Source organism: Lynx rufus, unplaced genomic scaffold (assembly GCF_022079265.1).
Source record: "Lynx rufus isolate CCGP_SWC_20201006 ecotype Redwood Valley unplaced genomic scaffold, mLynRuf1.p SCAF_11, whole genome shotgun sequence".
Taxonomy (NCBI): domain Eukaryota; kingdom Metazoa; phylum Chordata; class Mammalia; order Carnivora; family Felidae; genus Lynx; species Lynx rufus.
In genome coordinates, this window is record NW_025814825.1 from 67995127 (window position 1) to 68019475 (window position 24349).

Here is a 24349-nt window from a genome sequence, read left to right on the forward strand (position 1 = left end):
GGCGCTGGCAGACCGTCCCGGGGCGGTCACGGGCACCGGACGGGAGGGCCCCGTTTTCCCCCAGACGGCTTCGACGGTGGTCAGCACTAAACCCTGAACGCTTCTGGTACTCTCTCCTCCGCCCGCCCTCCCAGCTCCGACCAGCACCTGCTCTGAGTGCAGATTCTTGTTCTTTTCTCTGCTGGTTCCGTCCAGGAGGCCGTTCTGGCTCCACCACGTCCAGGCGCGGGACCTCCGGCACCCGACCCTCGGCGTCCGCACCGCACAGTGGGGGCCGTGGCAGCCTCCCACGTGTGCTGACACCACCCCGGAGTGGGCGCCCTCGAGAGTACAGATTACTAATCGCGCCGCCCTGCCCCCACGACTGAGAACCGCTACCAAAAATCTGCTTTTCCACGTGTTCTCAGTTCAATTTAAACTGGAAAAAAGGGCAGTTCACGTTGGATGGAAAAGGAGTAAATACCCGTGTGCGCTAAGCTCCAACAGCCACCCCCTTCTTTGGAGGAAACCCAGAGAGCTGGCCAGGGGCTCGCTCCGCCCCCTGTGCCAGTGTCAGGGGCCTGGACGGCTCAGACAGGGCTCCGGGGCTGGAATTTCCTCCAGCACTGGGGGCTCCAAGCCGTCCGGGGACACTTGCCCTGCAGGAGGGACGCTCTGTCCCAGAGACAGGGATGAATAAGGCACTTTTTGTGCAGGGGCGTGAACGGCGGGGTCAGCGTGCAGAGGCAGGGCTGGAGACTGCAGGCAAGATTTGCAGGCACTTGGGCAGGGTCCAGGGTCAGAGCTATCGCCCTGGGGGAAGAGCCCACAGTTGCTGGGGTGCCAGTGGCCCTGACGGGGGGGGGGGCTGAAACTTCCCCCAGATGGCGTGGCCGGTGTTGTCCACCCGCAGTGGTGCCCCTGGCTCTGCCTCTACTCTGAACGCACCAGAAGCAGAGAAGAGGGCTGGGCAGGGGCTTCACCCCTGCAGACTCCTCCTCCCGCAGAGAGGGTGGCAGGAGGTGGGCGTGAGACGTGGCTGCCTGGAGTGGGGAGCGGGGAGGGGAGCCAGCTCTAGAGCTGGGGGCTGGGGTTGGATGGCTTGGGGGGACAGCAGCCGAGGACCGTGGCCCCACATGAGGTGCTGTGGATGGGGATGCAGAGTGGAGGTGGGGTGGGAGGGGCAGGCTGGACCCAGGGCAGCTTAGCCTCTGTTTCATCCCGTGTTAGGTTCTGAGCACCAACTTTGTACCACATGTGGGTGGTGTGGTCATTGAGCCGAGGGTGAAGTTCTAGATAAAAACAAAAGATTCAGTAAAAAAATCCAAGTGATTCCAAAAATCTAGACGTTATGCGTCATCTAGACAGAGTGCGGCGGCCTGGGTGGGCCTCCCCGTTGGCCAAGACCGTCACAGAAGGTGAGCGTGACACCCTTGTCAGGGGGCTGGAGGGTCGTGCCCGAGGGGCCTCCCGCGCCCTCTTCCCGGTGGTTCACCCGAGAGGCGGCCGCTGGGCCCCCTGCACGGCTGGGCCTGGCCACGGGGGAGACGACAGAGCACATCTGTGTGCGCCCACGTGTCTGTGACCTCACCCTCCAGGCTCGCGGTGTTTCCAGCCTCCCGCCCCTGCGGACGCCCACGGGTGCGTGGTCCCACCGCCCGCGGGCAAGGCTTGACTCGGCCTCCAGTCCGCACGCCGAGGAGACATTCTGGAAGGGAAGACGGCTCCCGGCCTGGCAGGAAAGGACCCCGGAGGTCCCCGCGCCCGCCCGGCCCCCGGGGCCCGCGGCGGCAGAGGCGGGTTCCGCAGCAACACGCCTCCGCGGTCTTGTGTTTCAGGTGAGCAGGGTGGAGAGGGAGAAGAACCAGGAGCTGAGGCAGGTGCGGGAGCACGAGCAGCACAAGAGCGCCGTCCTGCTCACCGAGCTGAAGACGAAGCTGCACGAGGAAAAGACGAAGGAGCTCCAGGCCGTGCGGGAGGTGCTGCTGCGGCAGCACGAGGCCGAGCTGCTCAGGGTCATCAAGATCAAGGACAACGAGAACCAGCGGCTGCAGGCGCTGCTGCACGCGCTCCGCGACGGCGCCCCCGACAAGGTCAAGACCGTGCTGCTGTCTGAGGCCAAGGAGGAGGCCAAGAAGGGGTTCGAGGTGGAGAAGATCAAAATGCAGCAGGAGATCTCTGAGCTCAAGGGGGCCAAGAGGCAGGTGGAGGAGGCGCTGACCATCGTGATCCAGGCCGACAAGATCAAGGCCGCGGAAATCAGGAGCGTGTATCACCTCCACCAGGAGGAGATCTCCCGCATCAAGAAGGAGTGTGAGCGGGAGATCCGCAGGCTGGTACGTGCTGCGGGGTCGCGGGGCGGGGGCTGCTGGCGGGGTGGGGGGCGCGGGGCGGGGGGCGGGGGCTGCTGGCGGGGCCTGCTGGGCGTGGGGGGATGTGGGGCGTGGGAGCTCACTGGATCCAGAGGGGTGAGACCAGAAGCCCCCGGGGGGAGGTCCTGGGCCTCCAAGGCCGTCCTGGCATCGATGCCTGTGCACTACCTGGGAAAGCACCCTCTCCGTCTGGGCCGTAGCAAGCGCGTCTCGTCGGGTCGGAAGGGCCAAATGCTGGCAGCTGCCTCTGGGGCGTCCGAATGGCTCCAGGGACCGGCTGGCCGTGGCCGGCACCCGTAGACTCCATGTTGTCAGAGACCCAGAGCTAAGAGGTTGAAGAGAGTGGTCAGGGTTTGTGAGGGGTTGTGCCTGACCCCCCCTCCCTCCCCCGGGAACCTGGACCTCCTCCGTGCTTTTGGGGGAACACCGCTCGAGCATCGAGCCCTGGGTCACCTGTCAGGGGCTTCGCCAGGACCCAGCTGGCTTTGCCGCCCATCCCACGGAGGACCCTGGGGGTCCCCTTCATGGGATCAGCAGTCTTTCCAGCCGGCACAGCTCTGCACCCGGGGCACCTCTCCCTGCTTCGGGGGGCTCTGATTTCCAGACGCTGCCCCCAGGCTGTACCGCTTCCCAGATGGGGCGTGGCCCTTGTCCGGACCGGTGGCCCTGAGGTGAGCACAGACTTGTGAACCACACACAGCGCTGCCATGTTGTGCACGTGGGGGCCCTGAACTCTCCCAACCTGGAGGGCCCCCTCCTTTCCCAGAGTGTCCCCTGTTCCGGGTACCCCCCAGACGACTCTAAGCCATGTGTCGGCACCTCCTTGAGCCACCGAGGACCTGGCCAAAATACCACCTCTGAGCAGTGGGGTGTTCCTCACGTGACAGGATGGCCCCTCGGCTCCTCTTCTGCCCCAGAGAGGAACGAAGCCAGTGCCCAGGCTGCTCAAGGAGGGAGGGGCAGGGCGGTCAGTGCCCGATGCCCAGTTCCAGGTGGACCCTGTTCACCTCCATGGGATTCACTGTGCACAGGCCAGTGGCCCCATCTCCTTAGCTCGGGACCTGTAACAAAACTAGCAGGTCCCTTGCGGGTCCCTGTGGGTCCCTCACCCCCGGTGTGGATGCCCCCGGAGGCAGCTACGGGCAGTGCTTCTAGCGATTCTTCTGGAGTCTGTTCCAGCTTCTCAAAAACATGCTTAAATGTGTACTCCTTGAAACCTCAGTTTCCACTGTGCTCCCGCCTCTGCCTCGATTGTCCTGGCCAGCTCCTGTTGTGGGCCAATTCACAATGGCGTGGGCAGTGTCAGGGGAGAGCCGGGGGTGGTGACCACAGAAGGGGCTTGCTGGGGCCCTGGAGAAGGGGCGGGCGGCGACCACGGGACCTCCGGACTCCTGGAGGGCCCTGCCACAGCCAACTCAGCACAGTCGGGAGGGGGGAGCATAGGGCCATCCTCCTGGGGGTAATTTGGGGATAAGAGAGGGTCCCGTGGGACACTTGGAGCTTTACCTTGGCTTAAGTGAATCACCGTTTGCTTGACTGTTGCTGTGTTAGCGTTACTCACAAAAGACCCACAGTGACCCCTGGTTCTATTACCTTTGTTATACGTACTTTTGTTTTTCCGGAATTAACTTTCTAAGTGCCTATTCCTAATTCACCCCGGGATTTCCAGTAAAATGCGCCTCTGCTGTGAGCACGGTGAACAATGAACGATCAGTCCACCCATTGACCTGGTTTCTGAGACACCCCTTCTGGAGCCCTCTGCCTGCCGGCTGCCCCTGCTGCCAGCCCCACCCTCCTCTGCCGTCATCCTGGGAGCCCCTCCTCTCTCCTGGGCTAGATTCCTCCCACATCTTCCTCTTTTCTTTTTTTGGAAAAAAAAGAAGCCAAAATTTTATTTATGTTTATTTATTTTTGAGAGAGAGAGAGAGAGAGACAGAGCATGAGAGAGAGAGACAGAGCACACAGCCTGACGCGGGGCTCAAACTCACAAACCTTGAGATCATGACCTGAGCTGAAGTCAGACACTTAACCGACTGAGCCACCCAGGCACCCCCTTCCTCTTTCTTGATCAACGTACTTTCTTATTGCGGAGGAGCACATTCTCCAATAGCTTCCTGGAAACAGAGAGGGTGGAGATCAATGTTGTAAGACCTGTGTGTATGAAAGTTTTATTCTACTCTCAAACTCGATGCTCTAACTGGGAAGGGAATTATAGGTTGGAAAAACCTTCCATTGGGAATTTGAAGGTATTTCTGCATTGTCTTTTAACTTCCAGTGTTGCCTGAGGAAGTTGGAAAACATTCTGGTCCTGATCTTCCTGTGGCCCCATTTCACTCTCTGCTGCCCCCTGAAGCTGCAAGGTTCACCCTGTGCCCTGAGCCCCGAGCCCTGCACCCTGAGCCCTGTGCCCTGCGCCCTTTGCCCTATGCCCTGTGCCCTGAGCCCTGAGCCCTGGGCCCCATGCCCTGAACCCTCTACCCTGCGCCCTCAGCCCTGCAGGGTTTGCCCTGCACCCTGAGCCCTGCACCCTGAGCCCTGTGCCCTGAGCTCTAAGCCCTGAGCCCTGTGCCCTATGCCCTGCACCCTGAGCCCTGTGCCCTGCGCCCTGAGCCCTGTGCCCTGAGCCCTGAACCCTGTACCCTGCGCCCTGAGCCCTGCGGGGTTCGCCCTGCACCCTGAGCCCTGTGCCCTGAGCTCTAAGCCCTGAGCCCTGTGCCCTGTGCCCTGCACCCTGAGCCCTATGCCCTGCGCCCTGAGCCCTGTGCCCTGAGCCCTGCGCCCTGTGCCCTGAGCCCTATGCCCTGTGCCCTGAGCCCTGAGCCCCGTGCCCTGAACCCTGTACCCTGTGCCCTGAGCCCTGCGGGGTTCGCCCTGCACCCTGAGCCCTGTGCCCTGTGCCCTATGTCCTGAGCCCTGAGCCCTGTGTCCTGCGCCCTGCACCCTGAGCCTTGCGCCCTGAGCCTGTGCCCTGTGCCCTGAGCCCTGTGTCCTGAGCTCTGCGCCCTGTGCCCTGAGGCCTGGGCCCCACGCCCTGAACCCTGCACCCTGTGCCCTGAGCCCTGTGGGGTTCACCCTGCACCCTGAGCCTGCACCCTGTGCCCTGTGCCCTGAGCTCTAAGCCCTGTGCCCTGAACCCTGCGCCCTGAGCCCTGCACCCTGTGCCCTGTGCCCTGAGCCCTGAGCCCTGCGGGGTTCACCCTGCACCGTGAGCCTTCACCCTGCGCCCTGAGCCCTGTACCCTGTGCCCTGAGCCCTGGGCCCTGTACCCTGGTGGTGATGCACCTGGTGTATTTGTTCACCCACCACACCACGTGGTCGGGAGCTTTTCTAACTGGAAACTCAGTCACTGGCTTGGGAAATCTCATGTGATTGTCTCCCCTACCGTCTTCCTTCCGGACGTCCCGTCAGCACGGCACTGGGCCTTTGAGCTGGCGCCCCAGGTTTCCCGTTCTCCCCTCTGGCCTGGCGTTGGCTCTGATTTCTGGGATCTCCCAGAAAGTCCTCAACCCCGTGTCCTAACTTTCCTGCTCAGGCTTTTATTTCTGCCTCCATACGCTGAATTCTCCAGCACGTTCCTTCTCCGTAGCCTTCCCGCATCCTCGGAGACGGAAGGCCCCTCATTTCTCTGAGGTGGTGATGAAAATCGGCTCTGAAAGCGTCTTCTTGTGCTCCTTCCCGCCGGAGGGCGCCCTTGAGCACCAGGGGGCCTCGTGGGGCTGGCTGTAAGGTGGACCGGAAGAGAGTCTGTGTCACGAGGGGGACTTCTCTTGACCTTTTGGTTTTTTTTCCCCCCTGCTGAGGAAGTTGAGTCAGGGCGATGAGGCCAAGGAATGAAACTGAAGACGTGGGGCCGGAAAGGAAGAATTAAAACATCTTTCTTGCAGGTGCCGTGACCGTAGGGAACCCTAGGGGATTCACCATAAAACCACTAGAACCATTGAAAGAGTTCAGCAGGTTTTCAGGATCGAGATCAATGTGCCAAGATCAGTTGTATTTTCGGGCTCGACAGACAACCTGTCCAGAATGAAGTTTGAAGAACGTCCCCCCACAAGGGCATAAAGAGAATAAAATACGTGGGAATAAGTTTAACAAAAGATGTGTGGGACCTGCACCCGAAACCACAAAACACAGCTGAACAACTCGGAGGGAGATGTAGATACACAGACCTTCCTGCCCAGGCTCAGGAAACTCAGTGTTGCTAAGATCCAGTTCTGCCCGAATTAACTTAAAGGTCGCAGCCGCGCCTGTCGGAATCCGGCCGCTCTCCTGCAGGCGTGGACAAGCCGGTCTGAAAACTCTAAGGCAGCAAGCGCCTCTCCCCACGGGCCATGCGCTGAGCGGTAGCGTCTCCTGATCTAAAGCTTCCAGGTTTTCTAACTTGTGCGTCCTTTCCTGTGGGGCCCGTGCTTGTTGGGTCTTGTTTGAGAAATGCTTTTATTCTGAAGCCACGAAGCTTTATCTTTTTGAAACCTTAGGGTTCGCCTTTTGTGCGAAAGTCCTTGCCCCAAGTTCGTGTGTGCGCGTGGGTGCACGTGCGTGTGTGTGTACGTGTGTGCATGTGTGCGTCTGTGTGCATGCGTGTGTGTGCATGCGTGTTGTAAGGGTCACCTCTGTCAGGCAGCGCGTGTCCGCCGGGGCAGGGGCCATCTGATGGCTCCCCTCTGACCCCTCCAGCCCGTCATGCGCGAGCTGACCCAGCTTGGTAACCGTGGTGATGTCTGGAGGGCGAGTCTCCTCTCCTCGTTCTTCTTCCAGACAGACTTGACTCTTCTTGGGAGTTTTTCAAACTCCCACAAAAACCTCAAAATCAGTTTCCCTAGATTAAAAACAAACAAAAAACCCGCGGGGATTTTTGTTGGGCTTATGCCCAAACCGTTAAAGGGTACAGTGAACCCATGGCAAAAATCCCACTTATTTATTCATGAGGAAACAAATAAAATGTTGCCACCAATTCACATGAGGATTTGATCTGAAGAGATCTGTGTCCCTGCCTGGCAAAGCTCCCTTGCGGCCCTGGGGACAGGAACCGTGCATGTGTCTGTGGACAGCAGCATTTGGAGCACCCACCGTCTCTCGGGCGAATGTCGCGCTCACAGTCATCAAACGGCCCAGAGAACCCCCCCCCCCCAGGCCCAGGTGTGCAGATACGTCCAAAGTACAACATGAACGTGAGCTGGTGTGGCTGGTGCAAGGGTGCGGCCGAGTGTGGTGTCCAGCCTGGGGGGTTGGGGGCAGCCTTGGTTGGGAACGGGTGACCTGGGGACGTTTTTGGACAAGGCGCCCACAGTGGGGCTGGGAGGAGGGTGGAACAGAGGTGGAGGGTGGAGGCCCGAGGCGCCTGTGCCCAGCAGACCAGGGTGGGTCTGGGAAAGGTCCTGGCTCGAGGGACGGGCCAGCTGGGGGCTGTCTAGAGGTGGGGCCCAGCCCGGACGCACAGTGCACGGCCAGGCCCCTTGGTCCAGGGGGAGGACGGCAGCCTCCCGGGCCCTGGCAAGGAGGGAGGACATGACCCCAGTCCCAGGACAGCGCAGCTCTGGGTGTGTAGAGGCTCGTGGTGTCGGCCCAGGGCGACGGTGGCCGGATCTTTCAGGGCTGCCCCCGTGGAAAGGCCCCGATGCTGTCACATGTGAGGATCCTTGACAATCCTACTTCCTTAACAGTCAGGTGGAGTTTGCTGTGGCTCTGGCTACGGCCCCGGCCCGTTCCGGGGTGTGGCACCGCTTCTCAGGGCCTGGGATGCAGGTGTGGAGGCCCCAGAAGGCCAGGGGGCAACCGGTGCCCAAGGCAGCGCCGGCCCGCGGGAGAAACCGCTGGCTGGTGTGCGGCCCCAGGGCTGGCGCTGGGACCAGGGTGCGTGAGAGCGGCCGGGAGCCGTGCACAGGTCCGCGGACAGACAGGCTGGCGGCTGAGCGAGGCCGGTCCTGGGACGGGGCGCTGCGGCCGCGGGCACCTTGCCCAGGACGCTCGGGAGCGCGCGCGGAGTTCTATGGTGACGATGTTCCACGCGTGGCAGACGCCCTGAACAAGGGGGGCTCTGCTGAGGACTCTGCTGGTGGCAAACCTGGGGCCTGAGTTTCCCCTCCCTCCCCCCCCCCCAAGCCCTGGGGCAGGTCTCACTGGCAGGCCGGCAGGGGGAGGGAGGGAGCTGGGAGGGAGTGGATTTCAGCGAGTGGCGGTGGCCACTTTGTAAAGGCCAGGACGACCCCCAAAGCCAGGGGGTCCCCTGCAGCTACCTGCTCACACTCGCTGGCACCCGGGCCTGGCCACTGCCCCCTTGCCCCACCTCCAGCCCTCGTGTCCTCTGGAACGTGGCTCTGGGTGCTGAAGGGAGGCCGTGGCTGTCCGTGGCCATCTGGCCTGGGGCCACCCTGGTGTGATGGGGCCCCAGCGGCAGGGCTACAGCTTGGCTTGGAGCAGAGCAGAGTCTGTGACAGTTAAGTCCCTGTCTTGACCCGAAGACCCTAAGTCCTGGCTGGAGGCGTGGCACCCCATGGGGGTCACAGAGGTGTCAAAGAGAAGCCACCTGGAGGGAAGCCAGGACACAGGCAGGGTGACTACAAGCACACCGCAGACAGAGCCAGGGCAGGGCTGGGACACGGAGCTCCAGGGGTAGGAGACACCATGAGGTCGGGACTCAGCCACGCCCTCACCTTGCTCCTGTCACCCGAGGGACCAGAGGTGTGGCTCCAGGGACACATATCAGATTGCCCGGGGAGGGGGGGAGGGGGGGCTGGAGGTGGATTTCAGGAGGTAACTGTGGGTTGAGAACCTCCCTGGTGAGGCCCAGGCCTGCAGGGGCCCCTTGGTCTCACAGAAGAGGAGCCTGGAGCTTCAGAAGGTGCTAGAGCCAACTCCTGTCCCACAGTGCCCCTGCAGCAGCCAGGTCAGGGAGGGGCGGGATCCTGGTCGCATTTCCCCCTAAGGCAGAGTCAGTTTGTTCAGGGCTGTGCTGGGCGGGGAGGGGGTGAGGCGCTGGGCCCCCGGGGCGGCCTTGACTACTGAACCCGGGAGGGATGTCTGTCTGGCACAGGCAGCTACGTCACACGTCAGTCATTCACACGCTCAGTCAGTTACTAGAAGTTCCATAAAGCCAGACAAGGAGAGGCAAAAACCGATTCTGGCTTTCTCACAGAAGTCTGCGAGGCGTCGTCCCCTCCCCACCCAGGGTCTGGAGCAGTGATCAAGCCCCAGAAAAGATCGCTGTGAAAGGAGACCACGTCCTCCTGGAGCGCTGCTCGCTGGGGGAAGGGGCCCGCTCGCTCGCCTTGGTTCCCACGGAGACGCAGACTGGCGGCAGTGTGCGAGAGGCCGACTCTGGCGGAGCCTGGCAGGGTCTGGGCAGGGGTGAGCTTTCAGAGGGGACGTTTGCAAACACAGAGGCGACACTGCATCACAGCCCCCCGGCTGGGTCCTAGGCAAGGTGGGTGACGGAGAATTCCAGCCGCCGGGGCCAGACGCTGCCAAAGAACGTTCCTTCGCTGGCTTCTTTGCTCTGTGAGGAGGGTTCCTCCCTGGAGCAGGTGCAAGGCCAGGGAGGGTCCTGACGGAAGGCCACCCCTCAGGGTCCCTCGCTGCGGTTCCCAGGTGGGAGCGGCCACGAGGGTGCTGGGGCTGGCGCTTGGCACCGCGGGACGGAGGCTCTACCGTGCCTGCCCCGCAGTCAGCTGGCGTGCTTTTAAATGCGGGCTCCCAGGCTCCACCTGGAGGTTCTGGTTCTGTGCATCCCAGCCGAGCCTGCTCTGTCCTGCAGGGGGCGGGGGGAGGGGGCGTCGGGCGGTGCAGGTCTCCCCCCACCCTCCACAAGGCCCTTCTGGCCTCAGCATCCTCCCGCACACCCCTTGCCCAGGGACCCACCCTCCCAAGGGCTTCCCCTGGTTTCCATCCACCTTCTGTAACTTGGAGAGAGGGAGTGCAGGGTTGGGCATGGGGAGCTCCTGGGGGTAAGGGGAGGGGGAGGGGTGAGGGGAGATGGCAGCGTGGGGGTGTGGAGGGTTGGAGGTGTGGGAGCTCCTGGGGCTGTGGGGGGGGGGTGAGGGTGAGGGGGTGCCTCAGGGGGAGGAGGGGTGCAGCCCCCCACCTCCTGCACCGCCCACCCCTGCTTCCCTGGCCTGGCTGGGTGTTGTATTTGAGTACGTGCCCCAAGTCGGAAACTGCTCCTAGAAGTGAGGGGCGGGCCCCACACGACCTGGCAAAGCTCTTTCTGTGTCTCACCTGGCATCTGCACCGAGCGCCCAGGCTCCCCTCCACCACTGGGCTTTCTGGGTGGAAGGGGGTGGCCTCGGCATCTCCTGCCAACGGAGACTGAGCGCAGAACGTGCAGAACCCCGTGTTCCACGGAGACAGTCACTGACCGTAAAGTGACTTCCCCCCTTTCAAAAGTGAAATCGTGCCCCTCTGCGAGCGCACGTTTCCTCGAATTCCCTTTGTGGGGGGACCCCCTCCCTTGGCTGCAGCACGTGACCTGCACGGGTGACTTCTCAGGGAGGTCTGCGTTTTGGTCCAAACCGTCGGCTTAAACACCTCATTTAAGTGGGATCTTTGTGTAGAGACTCTTATCTTCTTGTTTTCTATGAAAGAAAAACGGTTTCTAAAGTATCCGTGTGTGAGTGTAAACGTCAGACCCAGAATACAGCTGCTTATTAATATGATTTTATTTTCCTGGCCCCTTTGTTTTCACTAATTGAGTGTGTTGCCTCTTTCCGCATTTCTGTGTGCCCGAGTAAATGGGAAGTTGGCAATTAAGGATTTCTTTTATTCTGTTCAGTTCATCGCTTGCCTGTGAATGCTGTGATCTGGGCTAATTAGACATCTCATCGCTTTGTTCCTAAGCTGACTTCAGCAGATGGCTGATTTATTAGCTTATTTAGCCTAAAACAGCAAGTGAAGCATCGAGGGGTCCTATCCTATTCTGTTTTGAAAATATGTTTCAAACTGGGTCTGAAGAATGGGTAGCAGTGGGGTCTGTCCCGCCTCCCGCCCTTTGGCAGCCCGGATGAGGGCCTCGGGGGCAGGTGGCTGCCGTGGGGGGCTGAGCGCTCTAGGGGCAGTGGGGAGGGCTGGCCAGATCAGAGGCTCCTGTTCTCCAGGCTGGAACCTACTTGTCCAGAGACCCCTCTCCTCCAAGCTTTGGTTCAAAGCAAGATTAATTACAAATGCAGCTTTGCCCGCAGACAGTGGGGCAGCAGCTGGGCTTCCGTCCACGCCTCGGAGCAAGGAGAGGCTGGAGGCAGGATAAGCGTGTGGGCTCCAGCCCCTTCTGGGCCTAGTGCCCCTCAGAGAGGGGAGGAAAGAGGCCGTGAGGAGCTCCGCTTCCCGTGTCCACAGCCTGCCTGTGTGCAGACGGAGCTTGCTGCTCACAACCCCTACTGATGGGGTTCAGGGAACCCGGGGAATCCCCCTGCCATGCCCAACACGGAGCTGGAGGGGGCCTCGTGGACCTGCCAGACAATGCCAGCCCCCCGGCGGCCGCCTAGGAGCCCCCGCAGGCCAGCACCCAGGAAGGCGGTCCTGCCAGAGCACAGGGCGGCTGGGAGGGCTGCACAGGGCGGCTGGGAGGCTGCACGGAGTCTAGGAAGGAGTGTGTGTCAGTTGCACGAGCTCGGACTGACCCAGCAGAGCAGAGCCCCCCCCCCCCCCGGGACCGGGGAGTCCTGCTGCGGCCCGAGCGGTGGGGCTCTCGGTCCAGGGCTACCTGCTTTGCTCCCTTCCGGTCTCAGAGCCGGGAGACGCTGGCGGGGCTGCTGCCGTGGGGACCCTCCCGATGCTTGTTCGTAGCTCTGCTCCATCTGTTTCTATGGTAACCGCAGATCTGTACTCTGCCTGCCTGTGTGATTGTGTTCTGTTCTCCTTGTAGATGGAGGAGATAAAATTTAAAGACAGAGCAGTCTTCGTGCTGGAGAGAGAGTTAGGGGTTCAAGCCGGGCATGCTCAGAGACTGCAGCTCCAAAAAGAGGCTTTAGATGAGCAGCTGTCCCAGGTCAAAGAGGCTGATCGGCACCTGGGCAGCCCCAGGCGGGAACTTCCTTACGCAGGCGGTGCAGGAGACGCCTCAGACCACTCGGGAAGCCCTGTAAGCACCTCCCCACGCTTTGCCTGGTGATCCAGAGTCACAGACAGACACCGCTGCACGGAGCTATGTGGCCCTGCTCTGGCAGCTCCGCAGGGAGTTGAGAGCCTAGGTCCAGAGTCCAGAACCAGAACCTCCTGCCCCGGGGACCGACCATATCTGCAGCCCACCAGCCAGACCCCGGACCCTTCGGCTTATCTGGCTCGGCTGGGAGGGCAAACAGACTTCCTCCCTTGCTAACGTGACACAGCACTGGCCGTCACTTGATCACCCCCCCGTGGGCCCCCAAGGCTTCAGGCTTCCGGCTGGAGCCCACCTGCAGCTGCCGGGATCCCCCGGTGGCTCAGGGCCCTCGCTTGCTGGTGCTGGTTCCGGCCCCGGGCTAGCGGGATGAGGCCATCTCCGAGCGCACGGGCTCCTGGCTCCTTACTCGCCCACATCCCCACCAGTCACCCCTCACCCGCTTTCTGTGTGACCGTGCCACCTTTCTGCTGCTCTTCGGCCTGCTGTGACAGCGTGGGGGCAGCCAGCAGCCGCAGGGCCGTGACATCATTCATTCGTCATCACTGCTCCTCATTCAGAGCCCTCTGGAGTGGTTCTGGGAAATCTGGGATGGGGGGGGGGGTGGGGAATCTAAATTCCATGGACCCTCAATGCGGGTCCTGCTGGGCCTGCTCCCTAGCCTCTCCTGCACCTGCTGAATGAGGAACCCTTCCTCAGTCCTTCCTGGACATGCATTTGTTTGCTCCGAGGACAAAAGGTTTGAGCTGAGCCAGCCCGAGGACAGCGACATTTCAAGAATAGAAAATGATTTTTTATAATCTTATTATAAATGGCTGAATTAAATCCTGCTCTGGCACTCGATAGATTGCAGTCAGCTCCAGAGAGATTTTGAAACTGGATCAAAACGTTTTCACTGATTTTTGAATGAGGTTCCAGACGTTTCAAAAGTGACCTTTTAGAACCTCCGTGTGAGGGAGCACACTTCCTGGGAAACCGCCCTTTGCAAGCCTTCAGTTGAACTTCTTTTCCTGTGCTCAGGTCACATTGCGAGGGAAACAGGCGCAGGGCGGACCCCCGCCCTGAGCCGTGGCCAGCAGCCCCCAGCGCGGCCCGGAGCAGCCCCGTCTGTGGTGCCTGCATTTGCACGCCCTTGCCTGCCTTACACCTCTGCACGCCCCTGGACATTTCTGCTCTTTCCTTCTGTCCCCATTGCGCGGCTTGCGGTGCCCCCGGCGGTGGAGCCAGCAGTCACCTGCCCCGGGGGTCGGTCCGTACCCGCCCACCCGCCATTTGGAGTCACGGGCGCTCATGACGCGGAACCGCTTTGTTTTCCGTGGTGTGTTGGGATTGCAGAGGTTTTCACGTCTGTGTCTGTGAACAGTTATTTGCAGTTGATTTTTGTTTTAGGAACAGCAGTTGGATGAAAAGGACGCTCGGCGCTTCCAACTTAAAATTGCAGAGCTGAGCGCGATCATTCGGAAGCTGGAGGACCGAAATGCCTTGCTGTCGGAAGAAAGGAATGAGCTGGTGAGTCGGGGTCTGGGCCCTGCGGGTCTACGGCTGCGGTGTGGGTGAGGGGCAGGGGGCGCCCACTTCCAAAATTCCTTTTGGAGAGGAGGAGCGACAGTTCCAAGGGCAGCGCTTGCCTAAGGCCTCTTGGCTATTCCAGTAAAGCTTTATGAACAAAACCGGGGGGGGGGGGGGGGGGGGCGGGGGGGCGGGGCAGATGCGGGCCTCAGGCACTGGTTGGTTGATCCCGGTTTCTCATTACTGAGCAAAAGTACCCTCAGTCCTGTGTGTCATCTGGGATGAATGAGGTCCTCACCCCTAGGTGGAGCCATCACGATTAGTCCTAACAGGCCCTGAAATTTCCAGGTGATTGTGTCTGAGGGTGAGCTTCTCCAAGAGCCCTGAGGGGTCACGGGCGGGGGAGTTTACTGCAGCTCTAATTGGCAAAATAGAGCCTTGGCCCGGGACCGTTGGCCAAAGCGTACTCTGGTCGGTTTGCCGACTCTGTTCAGGGACTGTTGGTCCCATGTCACACTTAAAATCGTGTCGTGTCTTTCAGTTAAAGCGCTTACGAGAAGCTGAGAGTCAATACAAACCGTTGTTGGATAAAAACAAGCGTCTCACTCGGAAGAATGAAGATCTGTCCCACACTTTGCGTCGGATAGAAAACAAGCTAAAATTTGTCACGCAGGAGAACATAGAAATGGTAAGGGGCCCTGACTGGTCCGTCAGGCCAGCGGGATTGCTCGAGAGCTCACCAGCAGCTAGCGACCAGCTGCCCCACTGCTCACACATCCCCGCGGGCCTTCGGGCCCAGGCCTGCTGGCTGCGAGAGGAGGGTCCGAGCACTGCTGGGGAGCGGTCCTGGGCGCCGCCTGGGGGAACCCGGCAGGGAGGTCACTGAGCAAGTCCGGCCCCAGCCGCAGGCCTGCTGCCGGGGTGTAACACGAGGACCTTGGACTGCGCCTGTTCTCACTCTGAAAACTCTCGGGCACAGATGGGGAGAGTCCCAGAAGGCCTGCGTGGAGGGGAAGGAGTCGGCCGAGCAGCACCCCGCAGACCCCGCGTTGGGGGAGGCTCACTCCTGCACATCCACGGAGTGTGGGATGGTTAGCGGGTGTCTCCTGCGTCCCTTCCGTCCCAAAGGCCCCAGAGGCCGCGGGCGAGAGTTTAGCCAAAGAGTAATTACTCAGTACGACGTTCGGGAGTGGGGTGTCCTCAGCACCCGGCTGCAGAAATGCCTTCTTCCCGCGCTGAGCTGGGAAGAGGCGGCGGGTGAGGGATGGCAGGCCGCTCACGCCGCCGCGTCCTGGGGTGCAGACTCGCCCCGCACGTGTCCCCAGGGCCCTGCAGCCCGCTGCCCCGAGGCCCGAGCAGAGGGGCCCCTGCCCCCCAGCAGACGGGCTGCGCGTGCCCGCTGGCAAAGAAGACCCCGTTCCCCCGTCGCCCGGTCGACCCCTCATCCACCCCCGCGGTCTGCTTGGCTTGGCAGAGACAAAGAGCCGGGATCATAAGGAGGCCCAGCTCCTTAAACGACCTGGATCAAAGTCAAGACGAAAGAGAAGTTGACTTCTTGAAACTTCAAATTGTGGAGCAGCAGAACCTCATAGACGAGCTTTCTAAGGTGCCCGGCGTCCCCTCCGCGGGGCACTCGCGTCCCGCCGCGCCACCCCTGCGCCCTCCAGCCTCCGCCCTCCCCATCGCCCTCGGCCCCGCCCCCATCCCCCTCGGGTCCCGCCCCTCCCCTTATCCCTCCGCCCCTCGCCTCATCCTCTCCCTTCTCGTCCTTTCCCTCTCCGCCCCTTCCCCCCCACAACCTCTAAGCCCTTTCCACTCCCTCGTCCCTGGGCCCCACCCTTCTCATCTTCTTCGGCCCCACCTCTGCCGCCTCCAGCCCCTCCCCTCGACCCTGCCCTCCCCTCCCCTCCCTCTGCCCCGCCCCTCCAGCTTATCAGCCCCTCCCCTCCACCCCTGCCGTGTCCCTTGGCCCCTCTCTTTCACTCTTTCTTTTTCTCTCTGCCCCACCCCTCTACTCCCTCAATCACATCCCTCCGTTCCCTAGGCCCGTCTTCTCCCCCTGGGCTCCTCCACTCCTCCCTCGGCCCCTCCCCCCCACCCTCGGTCCCTCCTCTCCTCCTTCCCTAGGTCCTTCTCCTCCCTTCCTCGGCCCCTCCCCTCCCGTCTCCCTAGGCCCGTCCTTTCTCCCTGGGCTCCTCCCTTCCTTCTTCCCTCGGCCCCTCCCGTCCTCCTAGCCCCCTCCTCTTTCCCTGGGCCCCTGCCCCCTCTTTCCCTGGGCCCCTCCCCTCCTCCTCCCTCGGCCCCTCCCCTCCCCCCCTCCCTTCGGTCCCTCCGCTCCCGGCTCCCTAGGCCCTGCCTCTCTCCGTAGGTCCCTCCCCTCCTTCCCTCGGCCCCTCCTCTTTCCCTGAGCACTTCCTCTCCTCCTTCCTTGGGCCCCTCCCCTCCTCCTTCCCTGTTCTCCTCCTCCCTCCGTCGGCCCCTCCCCTCCTCCTCCCTTCGGTCCCTCTCCTCTTTCCTCCCTAGGCCCCTCCTCTCTCCCTCCGTCCTTTCCTTCCTTCCTTCCTCAGCCCCTCTCCTTCTCTTTTCCTCGACCCTTCCCCTCCTCCCTTCGGTCCCTCCCCTCCTTCCTCCCTCAGCCCGTCCTCATAGGCCCCGCCTCTTTCCCTGGGCCCCTCCCCCTCCTTCCTCCCTCGGCCCCTCCCCGCCCACCGGGTCCTTGCATTGGGGAACCCAGCAGGGGAGTCCTCCCGGCCCTCCCTAGGGGCCCCGCTGTCAGGCCCCAGCGCTAAAACTGCGTGGTCCCCTCCTCGCTTTAGACCCGGGGTTTCAAAGGCAGCAATGCCGCAGTGTCAGCTCCTGGGACCCCGGGACAGAGCAGCACACCTGGGGGCTAGCTCGCTTCTCCGTCTGAAGGCCAGAATCCAGTCAAGGTGCGGGCAGGGCCCCGCTGCTTCAGGGAGCGCCAGGGCGGGGTCCGTTCATCGCCACCTCTCCTCTCTCTGAGCTCCGCCTGTCTCCGCGGGGCCTGCTCTCTGTGTCCCTCCGGTTCTCTTCTCTCCTGAGGACACCTGCCCACCCTAATCCGGGATGGTCTCACCTCCAGAGCCCTGACTCAAACGCACCTGCAAAGGCGCTATTCCAGATAAGGTCCAGAGCCAGGTTCTGGGCATTCCCGGGGAGGGGGGCCCATCCAGCCCTCTACACTGCCCTATCCCTGTGGCCCCTACAGCCCCAGCACAGTTTTGCAAATAGTCCTGCATCAGACCCCCTCCAATTACCCTGCTTGGGGGCCTTCTGCTTCTTGTTGATCTGAATGATCTGTTCAGAGCAAGTGGCCTTGGTCATTCTGTGACCTCCAGGGGCATCCGAAGGGACAGCATCGTCTCTTGCTGGTGTGGCTTGTGGCCCAGAAGTGCTGGCCTGGCCTGGCTTGTTGTTTTTTGTTTGTTTGTTTGTTTGTTTGTTTTTTGTTCCCGGTTTTTTTAGTAAGCTCTATGCCAATCGTGGGGTTTGAACTCAAGACCCTGAGATCAAGAGTCCCATGCTCCATGGACTGAGCCATCCAGGCGCCCCAAGGCCAGTTGCCCCAAGCAACTTAAGTTGCTTCCAGAGTAGCAGGAAGTTGCCCACTGCGGGCTGCAGGATGGCGTCTCCCCAACACAGCCTTCTCTGGCCGTGCCTGAGAGCTGACCTCTTTATTCAAGCACACAGTGACCGTCGATGCCCACGATAATGAGAATCTATGGGGGAATATAGGAAAAGGAAGAAATCTTGGTCAATTACAATTGTACTTCAGTTTCTGAAAGGAAGGTGACAGGACCTCAGCCCTGAGCTGAGGGCCCCTGGGCACTTCTGCAGGTTCACGGTGCCCTTGGGAGGTCAGCTTGGGAGGGAAAAAGGACCGCGAGGGCCAAGTCACATGCTCCCTCTCCAGGCAGTGGGAATCGGTAGAGGTTTGGGGCAGCCAGCAGGCTCGGGGTCTCCCGCAGGAGCAGGTCTGGGCCCCCAGTTCTCTAACATGCTGTTCTCCCCCTAGACCCTCGAAACCGCCGGCTACGTGAAGAGTGTGCTGGTAAGTAATTCTCTCTCCTACATCCACGCCCATTTTCCAGGGCACTTGTCCCGGGGACCCCTGGTGCTGGTGGCTCCTTCCAATCCAGACAAAGGTGGCTGTGCCCACACAGCACTCGCTACCTGCCCAAAGGCTTTGCAGCAGTGGCCGAGAAGCCCATCCATTAGGGTCAGATAGGTGCCCCACATGGCCTTTGGTGATGCCTGCAAGAGCCAGCACCCAGCTTTGCCGTCCCTGGGGCACCGCACCCCCACGCGTTTCTCCCCCGCCGGCGTGGTCCAGCAGTCTAAGTGTGGCTGGCGCGTGGTCAGGGCCACGGAAACACCGTGTAGCTCCCTGGGGAGAAACGGGATTTTTGTCTCTGCAGGATCTGTCTCCACCCGTGCAGGGCTGCCGTTTTCCAGACACCTGCTCAGACAGTGCGGAGCGGGGCTGGGCCACCGTCCCTGCCGGTTCCGGTTCCGGTTCCGGTTCCGGTGTGCGTGCTGCTCAGAGCCCGCCCCCTCCCCCCGCACACTCTGAAGGCGGCTTTGCACGCTGAGCAGGGTGTGGGGGGAGGGGGAGGGCCCCCCCAACGTGGGCCGTCACTCACTTCAGCCCAGGCGGAAGCCACAGGGCATCAGCGCCTGCAGTGTGACGGTCTTCCCTGAGCAGGGCCGTGTGTTCATGAGCATTCAGCGTGCCCATCCAGAAAGCACTCTGCAAGTCCGTTCAGATGACCGCGCGGGAACATTAACTGAGCTGCTCAACCACTCAGAAAATCTCTTCCACTGGTTTTTGCAGGAGCGAGATAAGCTTTTAAGATTTCGCAAGCAAAGAAAGAAAATGGCGAAACTCCCCAAGGTAAAGGAGACAGCACTGACGTGTGCACACACAAAACGCGTGTTTTTAAAAGCCACTTAACAGGAGTGAGTTTCTCTCTGGAGGTGAAAAGAAGATAATTTTATTATTTCCTTTTTATTAATGTTTATTTATTTGTTTTGAGAGAAAGAGTGCACGAGCAGGGGAGGGGCGGAGGAAGAGAGGATCTTAAGCAGTGGAACCCAATGCGGGGCTCGATCCCACGACCCTGGGATCAGGACCTGAGCAGAAACCGAGAGTCAGACGCTCATCAGGTTGCGTCACGCAGGTGCCCTAATAATTCTATTTTTTTTTTAAGTTTATTTATTTTGAGAGAGAGAGAGCACAAGCAGAGGAGGGGCAGAGAGAGAATTCCACGCAGGCCCCACATTGTCAGTGCAGAGCCTGATGCTGGGCTTGAACTGACAAATCATGAGATCTTGACCTGAGCCGAAATTAAGAGTCACACACACACTTAACCGACTGAGCCACCCAGGCGCCCCAATTGTTTTTAAAAATCGTTACTGTACAATAACCAAAACGAACACAAATCAATACAATGATTATAATTTTGAATTTAGAAATCCTACCTTGTTGCTTTTAACTTTCCCAGAGAAGATATGATTTCTGACGGCCAGGAGGAGGGGCTAGCCTTGGACCCTGACCTTCCTCTGCCAGCTCGGAGTTAGAGTTCCCTCTTGCGCTGGAGTCCACAGGCCTGCCTCGTCACCACATGGTCCCCGGCCAGCACTGCAGGCTGCAGCACCCGTCTGCTGGCCCCACACAGGTCCCTCCCAGGCATGCCTGCGCCGGTAGGGAATTGGAAGCACAATCCTTTTCAACAAATGTGTGCTTTTTATTAGAGGAGATTCAGGAGAGGGGGCACCTGGGGGGCTCAGTGGGTCGAGCGTCCGACTTTGGCTCAGGTCATGATCTCATGGTCTGTGAGTTCGAGCCCCGCGTCAGGCTCTGTGCTGACAGCTCAGAGCCTGGAACCTGCTTCTGAGTCTGTGTCTCCCTCTCTCTCTCTGCCCCTCCCTCACTTGTGCTCACTCTGTCTCAAAAACAAATAAATTAACTAATTAATTTTAAAAAAGGAGACTCAGGAGATAGCCTCAAGGAACAGTAACTTGTGTGCTGCTTTCTGCAAAATGAGTGTTTTCTCGTTTGGCTTTTGAATGCTCAGTGGTCGTTCCTCACACAGGCTGTGAGATATTCCTTAGGCACAAATGCTGGCTTCTCTGGCCCCCAGAAAGGCCCACGGGAGGAGGGAGAGGGTTTGGGGGTCTCTATCTTTGGGATTATGGCAGAGTATTTAGAGATTTTCTAGAGGCCCGGGAGCCCGGCAGTGCAGTGGTAAGAGTGGACCTGCTGCCCTCCACCGGGCCCCCCTGCTCCCCGGGCTTCCGTGAGGCAGGAGTGGGGAGAATCCGGGCAACTGGGATAAAGGCCAGGAGCCCTCAACGTGCAGGACAGGTTCAGCAGCCGAGGACGGGATGGTGAAGGCAGGGAGCATCGGCCACGGCGCCCTCCAGCCTTAGTGACCGGTGACCCTCATGAGCCTGACCGGGAAGGGCCCCATTGGGGACTCAGCAGAAGGAGTCCCTGGGGACTCCTGGGACCGTCTGGGCCTGTATCTGGGAGAGAGTCGGGGACACTGGCAGGAGGGACTTGGATAGAGTGGACATGGGGTGGGGAGGGCACATGGGTCCGTGTGTGGATTAACCCGGTCCCTCTTGGTCAGAAGCCGGTTGTGGTGGAGACGTTCTTTGGATACGACGAAGAGGCTTCCCTGGAATCTGATGGCTCCTCTGTCTCTTACCAAACGGACAGGACGGACCAGACCCCGTGCACCCCCGACGATGACCTGGATGAGGTAGCGTCCCACGGGGCCTCTGCACGGGCCGGGGCGGGGCTCCGGGGGTCCAGGGACCTGGCGAGGAGGGCCACGTGCCTCTCCCTGGCTGCCTGCACCCCTGCCTCTCGCAGGCTGCCCTGGGGGTCCGGGCCACGCCGAGACGTACATCAAGGCAACAAAACAATGAGGAGCAGCCCTGTCTTTGATAAAAGCCCAGCCAGCCCGTCCTGCCCAACCCCCCTTCCGGAAGGAACCGCCCTCATACGCAAGCAGACATCTGAGCCCCCTCATGTCGCAGGAAGCCCGTGCTGGGTTTGGTCTGACCCGCCCGGCCCCTGTGGCTGAAGGACACGTAGTGTAGTGGCAGGCGGTCCACGGACCTGTCCAGGGGCACTCGGGCCATGAGCCAGGCCTCCCCTGGCAGATCCGGGCAGGTGGCCCCATGGCCACCGACCCACGTAGAGACCTAAGCCATGGTAGCCCAGTGCTGCCACTGGACCCGGGGATGAGGAGCAGGGGCCGGGCTCCGGTCACTCTCAGACACAGCCACCCTCCCACAGCAGACCGGGGTGTTCTCCTTGGAGCAGCAAACACTTCGGGGTCTGCTGGCCGCAAGGCATGTGGGGATGGCCGTGGGAAGGGAGCCTGAGCTGTGCGGTGGGGTGGGGAGGAACCGCCTTCTCGGGCCCAGCGCTCACCTGGCCCGCAGGGGGGCCCCAGCTGAGGCCCTGGCCGGGCTCCCGGCCCCTGAGGCTCACCCTGGCCTCAGCGCAGCCCGCTGGGCCTTTGTCCCTGGGGGCTCCCGGCTCACCTCCCCGGGGCCCCGGGTAACAGCGTGTCTCCGTGCACCTCCCCAGGGCGTGGCCAAGGAGGAGACGGAGCTGAGGTTCCGGCAGCTGACCATGGAGTACCAGGCCCTGCAGCGAGCCTACGCCTTGCTGCAGGAGCAGGTCGGAGGGACGCTGGACGCAGAGCGAGAAGTTAAGGTCTAACTGACTTCTACTCCACGACGTTCCGGCTCCCGCCGGGGCTCCTCCCCGCTTGACCCCCCGGCCTTGGCAGGGACACTGGCATCGCTTCGCCTTCCGGGCCAAGCCCTCTCCCACGTCCCGCGGTTATTGTCGGGCCCGGCGATGCTCGCCGAGGCCGTCGGGAGCCCGTGTTTGGGAAGTGGCGCCGGCCGTTGGCCGGCCGCGGGTGGGACCCCAGGGCAGCCCCGGGCACAGGTGTGAGCGGTGGCCCCCCCGGAGAGCCAGGTTTGTCCCTCTGGGCACTGCAGTTGGCGGACAAGGTAAAGTCGGCTTCCTGGCCAACCTGCTGGTGGCGCTCCTGGGACCTCCCCATAACTGAGGCCCAGAGCCGGAGGAGGCCCGGCATCGCAGCTCGGTTCTTGAAAGAAGCCAAGATTATTTGTTTGTCCGGTAAACGCTGAGCTCGGATGCCGTGCCCCCCTTTCCCCTGAGCCTCGCCAGGCAGGCCCAGCCGGGAGCAGGTAGTGTCCCCTCCTGCCCCTGCTTCCCTGGACCCTGGGTCAGGTACTCATGGTCCATCCGCCAAAGGCAGGTGCCCTTGCCGGCCGCCAGGGGAGGCCGTGGTGGGGGGCTGTGTCCTGCCGCCCTCCCCCAAACCGCCTTTACCCCCGTCCCTGATGCGTGGCCTGCTCTGCCGGGGCTCAGAGGGCGTGCCCAGCATAGAGAGATAAACTTCGTCCCTGTGGACCGAAGGGTCTTCGCCCTGCTGCTGTGGGGCCTGGGGGCCAGCTCTGTTCCCAGCCGCACGGGACAACACCACTTGGCCATTTCTGCAACTCTGGCTGGCCGGCTGAGCACGGACGTCTTCGAACCAGGGCACAGTGTCAGCGGGGTCCCCTCCCCTAGACCGTATGTGTCCTGGCTGCCTGGAGAGCCCCTGGGCCTCCAGGGAATCGGGTGGGGACTAGCTAGGACCCCGGCCAGCTTCCCTTTCATCTCTGCGGATGGAGAGCAGAGGCCAGGGGAGGGGACGGGGGAGGGAGAGCCGGGTCCACCGATGTCATGAGGAGAGGCACCCAGGGCCCGGCCAGGGGATACCCTGCCCTCCCCAAGCTGAGGGACCCCTGACCCTGTGCCCTCATCTGCCCTGGAGGCTGTTCCCCGGGGAGCAGGAGCACCAGAAGAATGGAGTGCCCTATAGCTTGGACCTCACGAGTGCACATGAACTCCCAGGAGGGCAGTTTGGACCCTTGGGGGCCTTGCACGCACCAGGGCAGTGAGGGTGGGCTTCCACAGGGGGCCCTGGGGGGAGAAAGTGAAGTCAGCAAGCAGAATCCAGGTGAAGCCAGGACCGGCAGAGGGCGCCTGTGCGGGAAGGGAAGGGAAGGGCGTCTGGTCCCTGCTGGGCAGATGGCCAAGCCCTGCCAGTGTCCTCACTGTCGCCCTCGAGACTGGAACCAGCCCCCCTGGGCCGCACCCGGCCACGCCCATCAGCTGTTCCATCCTGTGAACAGACTTCCTTCCGCCAGCACGCTCTCAGAGCCAGTCTGCAGGCCGTCCCTGTGGTCAAAGTGAGGTCGCCTGCTTCAAACCAGCCTCAGAGTTCTTTCCTCCGTGCTGAGCACTCCTTGCAAAGGGGAGAACGGCCTCCTCTCCGGTAGCAGAGGTGGCGGAGGCAGAAGGCAGAAGGTCGCTGAGAGTCTCTGTCCCTGTGGGTATGTCCTGGCTTTTAGAGAAAGTTGGATGTATGTCTCCTCCCGTCCTACAGACCCGTGAGCAGCTCCAAGCAGAGGTGCAGAGGGCCCAGACGCGGATAGAGGATCTCGAGCAGACCCTGGCTGAGCAGGGACAGGTGGGTGTGCGGAGCCCGGGTCCCTGGGGGGCTCCAGGGGGTCGGAGGGAGCCTGAGGGGCACGGACTCCTGGGGAGGGAGGCGGCCCGTGTGCGTGCATGCGGGTGAAAGTTATTGGCTGCGCACTGAAGACTCATACCTCAATCAAAAATGTGAAAACTGGAAGAAATCTGTATCCAGAGGAAGGAGACAGCAGCCTTGACGGGGCGGGCACGTGCCCGGCCGAGAGTGCGTGGCCTCTCTGGGCTTGGTCTGGGTGGGCCCCGTCTCTCCCCCAGCTCGGGGCCAGGATTTCAGGCCCCTGGAGATTGTCACTCCCTCCCTCACCACCTCGGGGCTCTTCGAACCCCGCGGGAGGGCATCGTCCCGCCCTGGCCACGGGCCTGTGACCTGCTGGATGGCGCAGCTCCAGGTGGAGCCACGATGCGGCTGGACGACGTCCACGTAGGGCTGGGAGGGTCTGCCTGGGAGGCGCCTGGCCCAGCACCGAGCCCCGTGCAGACCCACGGCGGTCTTCGACGTGTCAACTGCCGGGTGGACGGCCGGCCGGGCAAGAGGAGGGCCTGAGTGACACCGGGGCCACACTGTGAGCGCCCCTGCCTGAGCACGTGGCCAGGCTTCAGCGCCAGACTGGCTCGCGCCCCACCACGGCCACCACATCTCCGCCCGCGGCCACGGCACACTTGGGCTGCAGGAACGGCGTTCTGGAGCTGAGCTGCGCACAGTCCTCACGGACCCTGCCTGGACTTCGAGAGTGAGATCCCTGGGCCCCACGCCATGCTGGATAGGAGCAGTGGTGGTAGCTGGGA

General features: G+C 61.7%; 1 protein-coding gene across 1 annotated transcript in view; it reads left to right on the top strand.

Annotated features, from left to right (window-relative positions):
- Window positions 1–24349, top strand: part of JAKMIP3 (Janus kinase and microtubule interacting protein 3) — a 119357-nt gene that overhangs the window by 55959 nt on the left and 39049 nt on the right. Inside the window, 10 exon segments of the mRNA XM_047073636.1 lie at window positions 1818–2315; window positions 12205–12420; window positions 13828–13947; window positions 14489–14635; window positions 15422–15553; window positions 17984–18019; window positions 18803–18862; window positions 20607–20735; window positions 21575–21703; window positions 23457–23540. Of these exon segments, the coding sequence (XP_046929592.1) occupies window positions 1818–2315; window positions 12205–12420; window positions 13828–13947; window positions 14489–14635; window positions 15422–15553; window positions 17984–18019; window positions 18803–18862; window positions 20607–20735; window positions 21575–21703; window positions 23457–23540 (1551 nt within the window).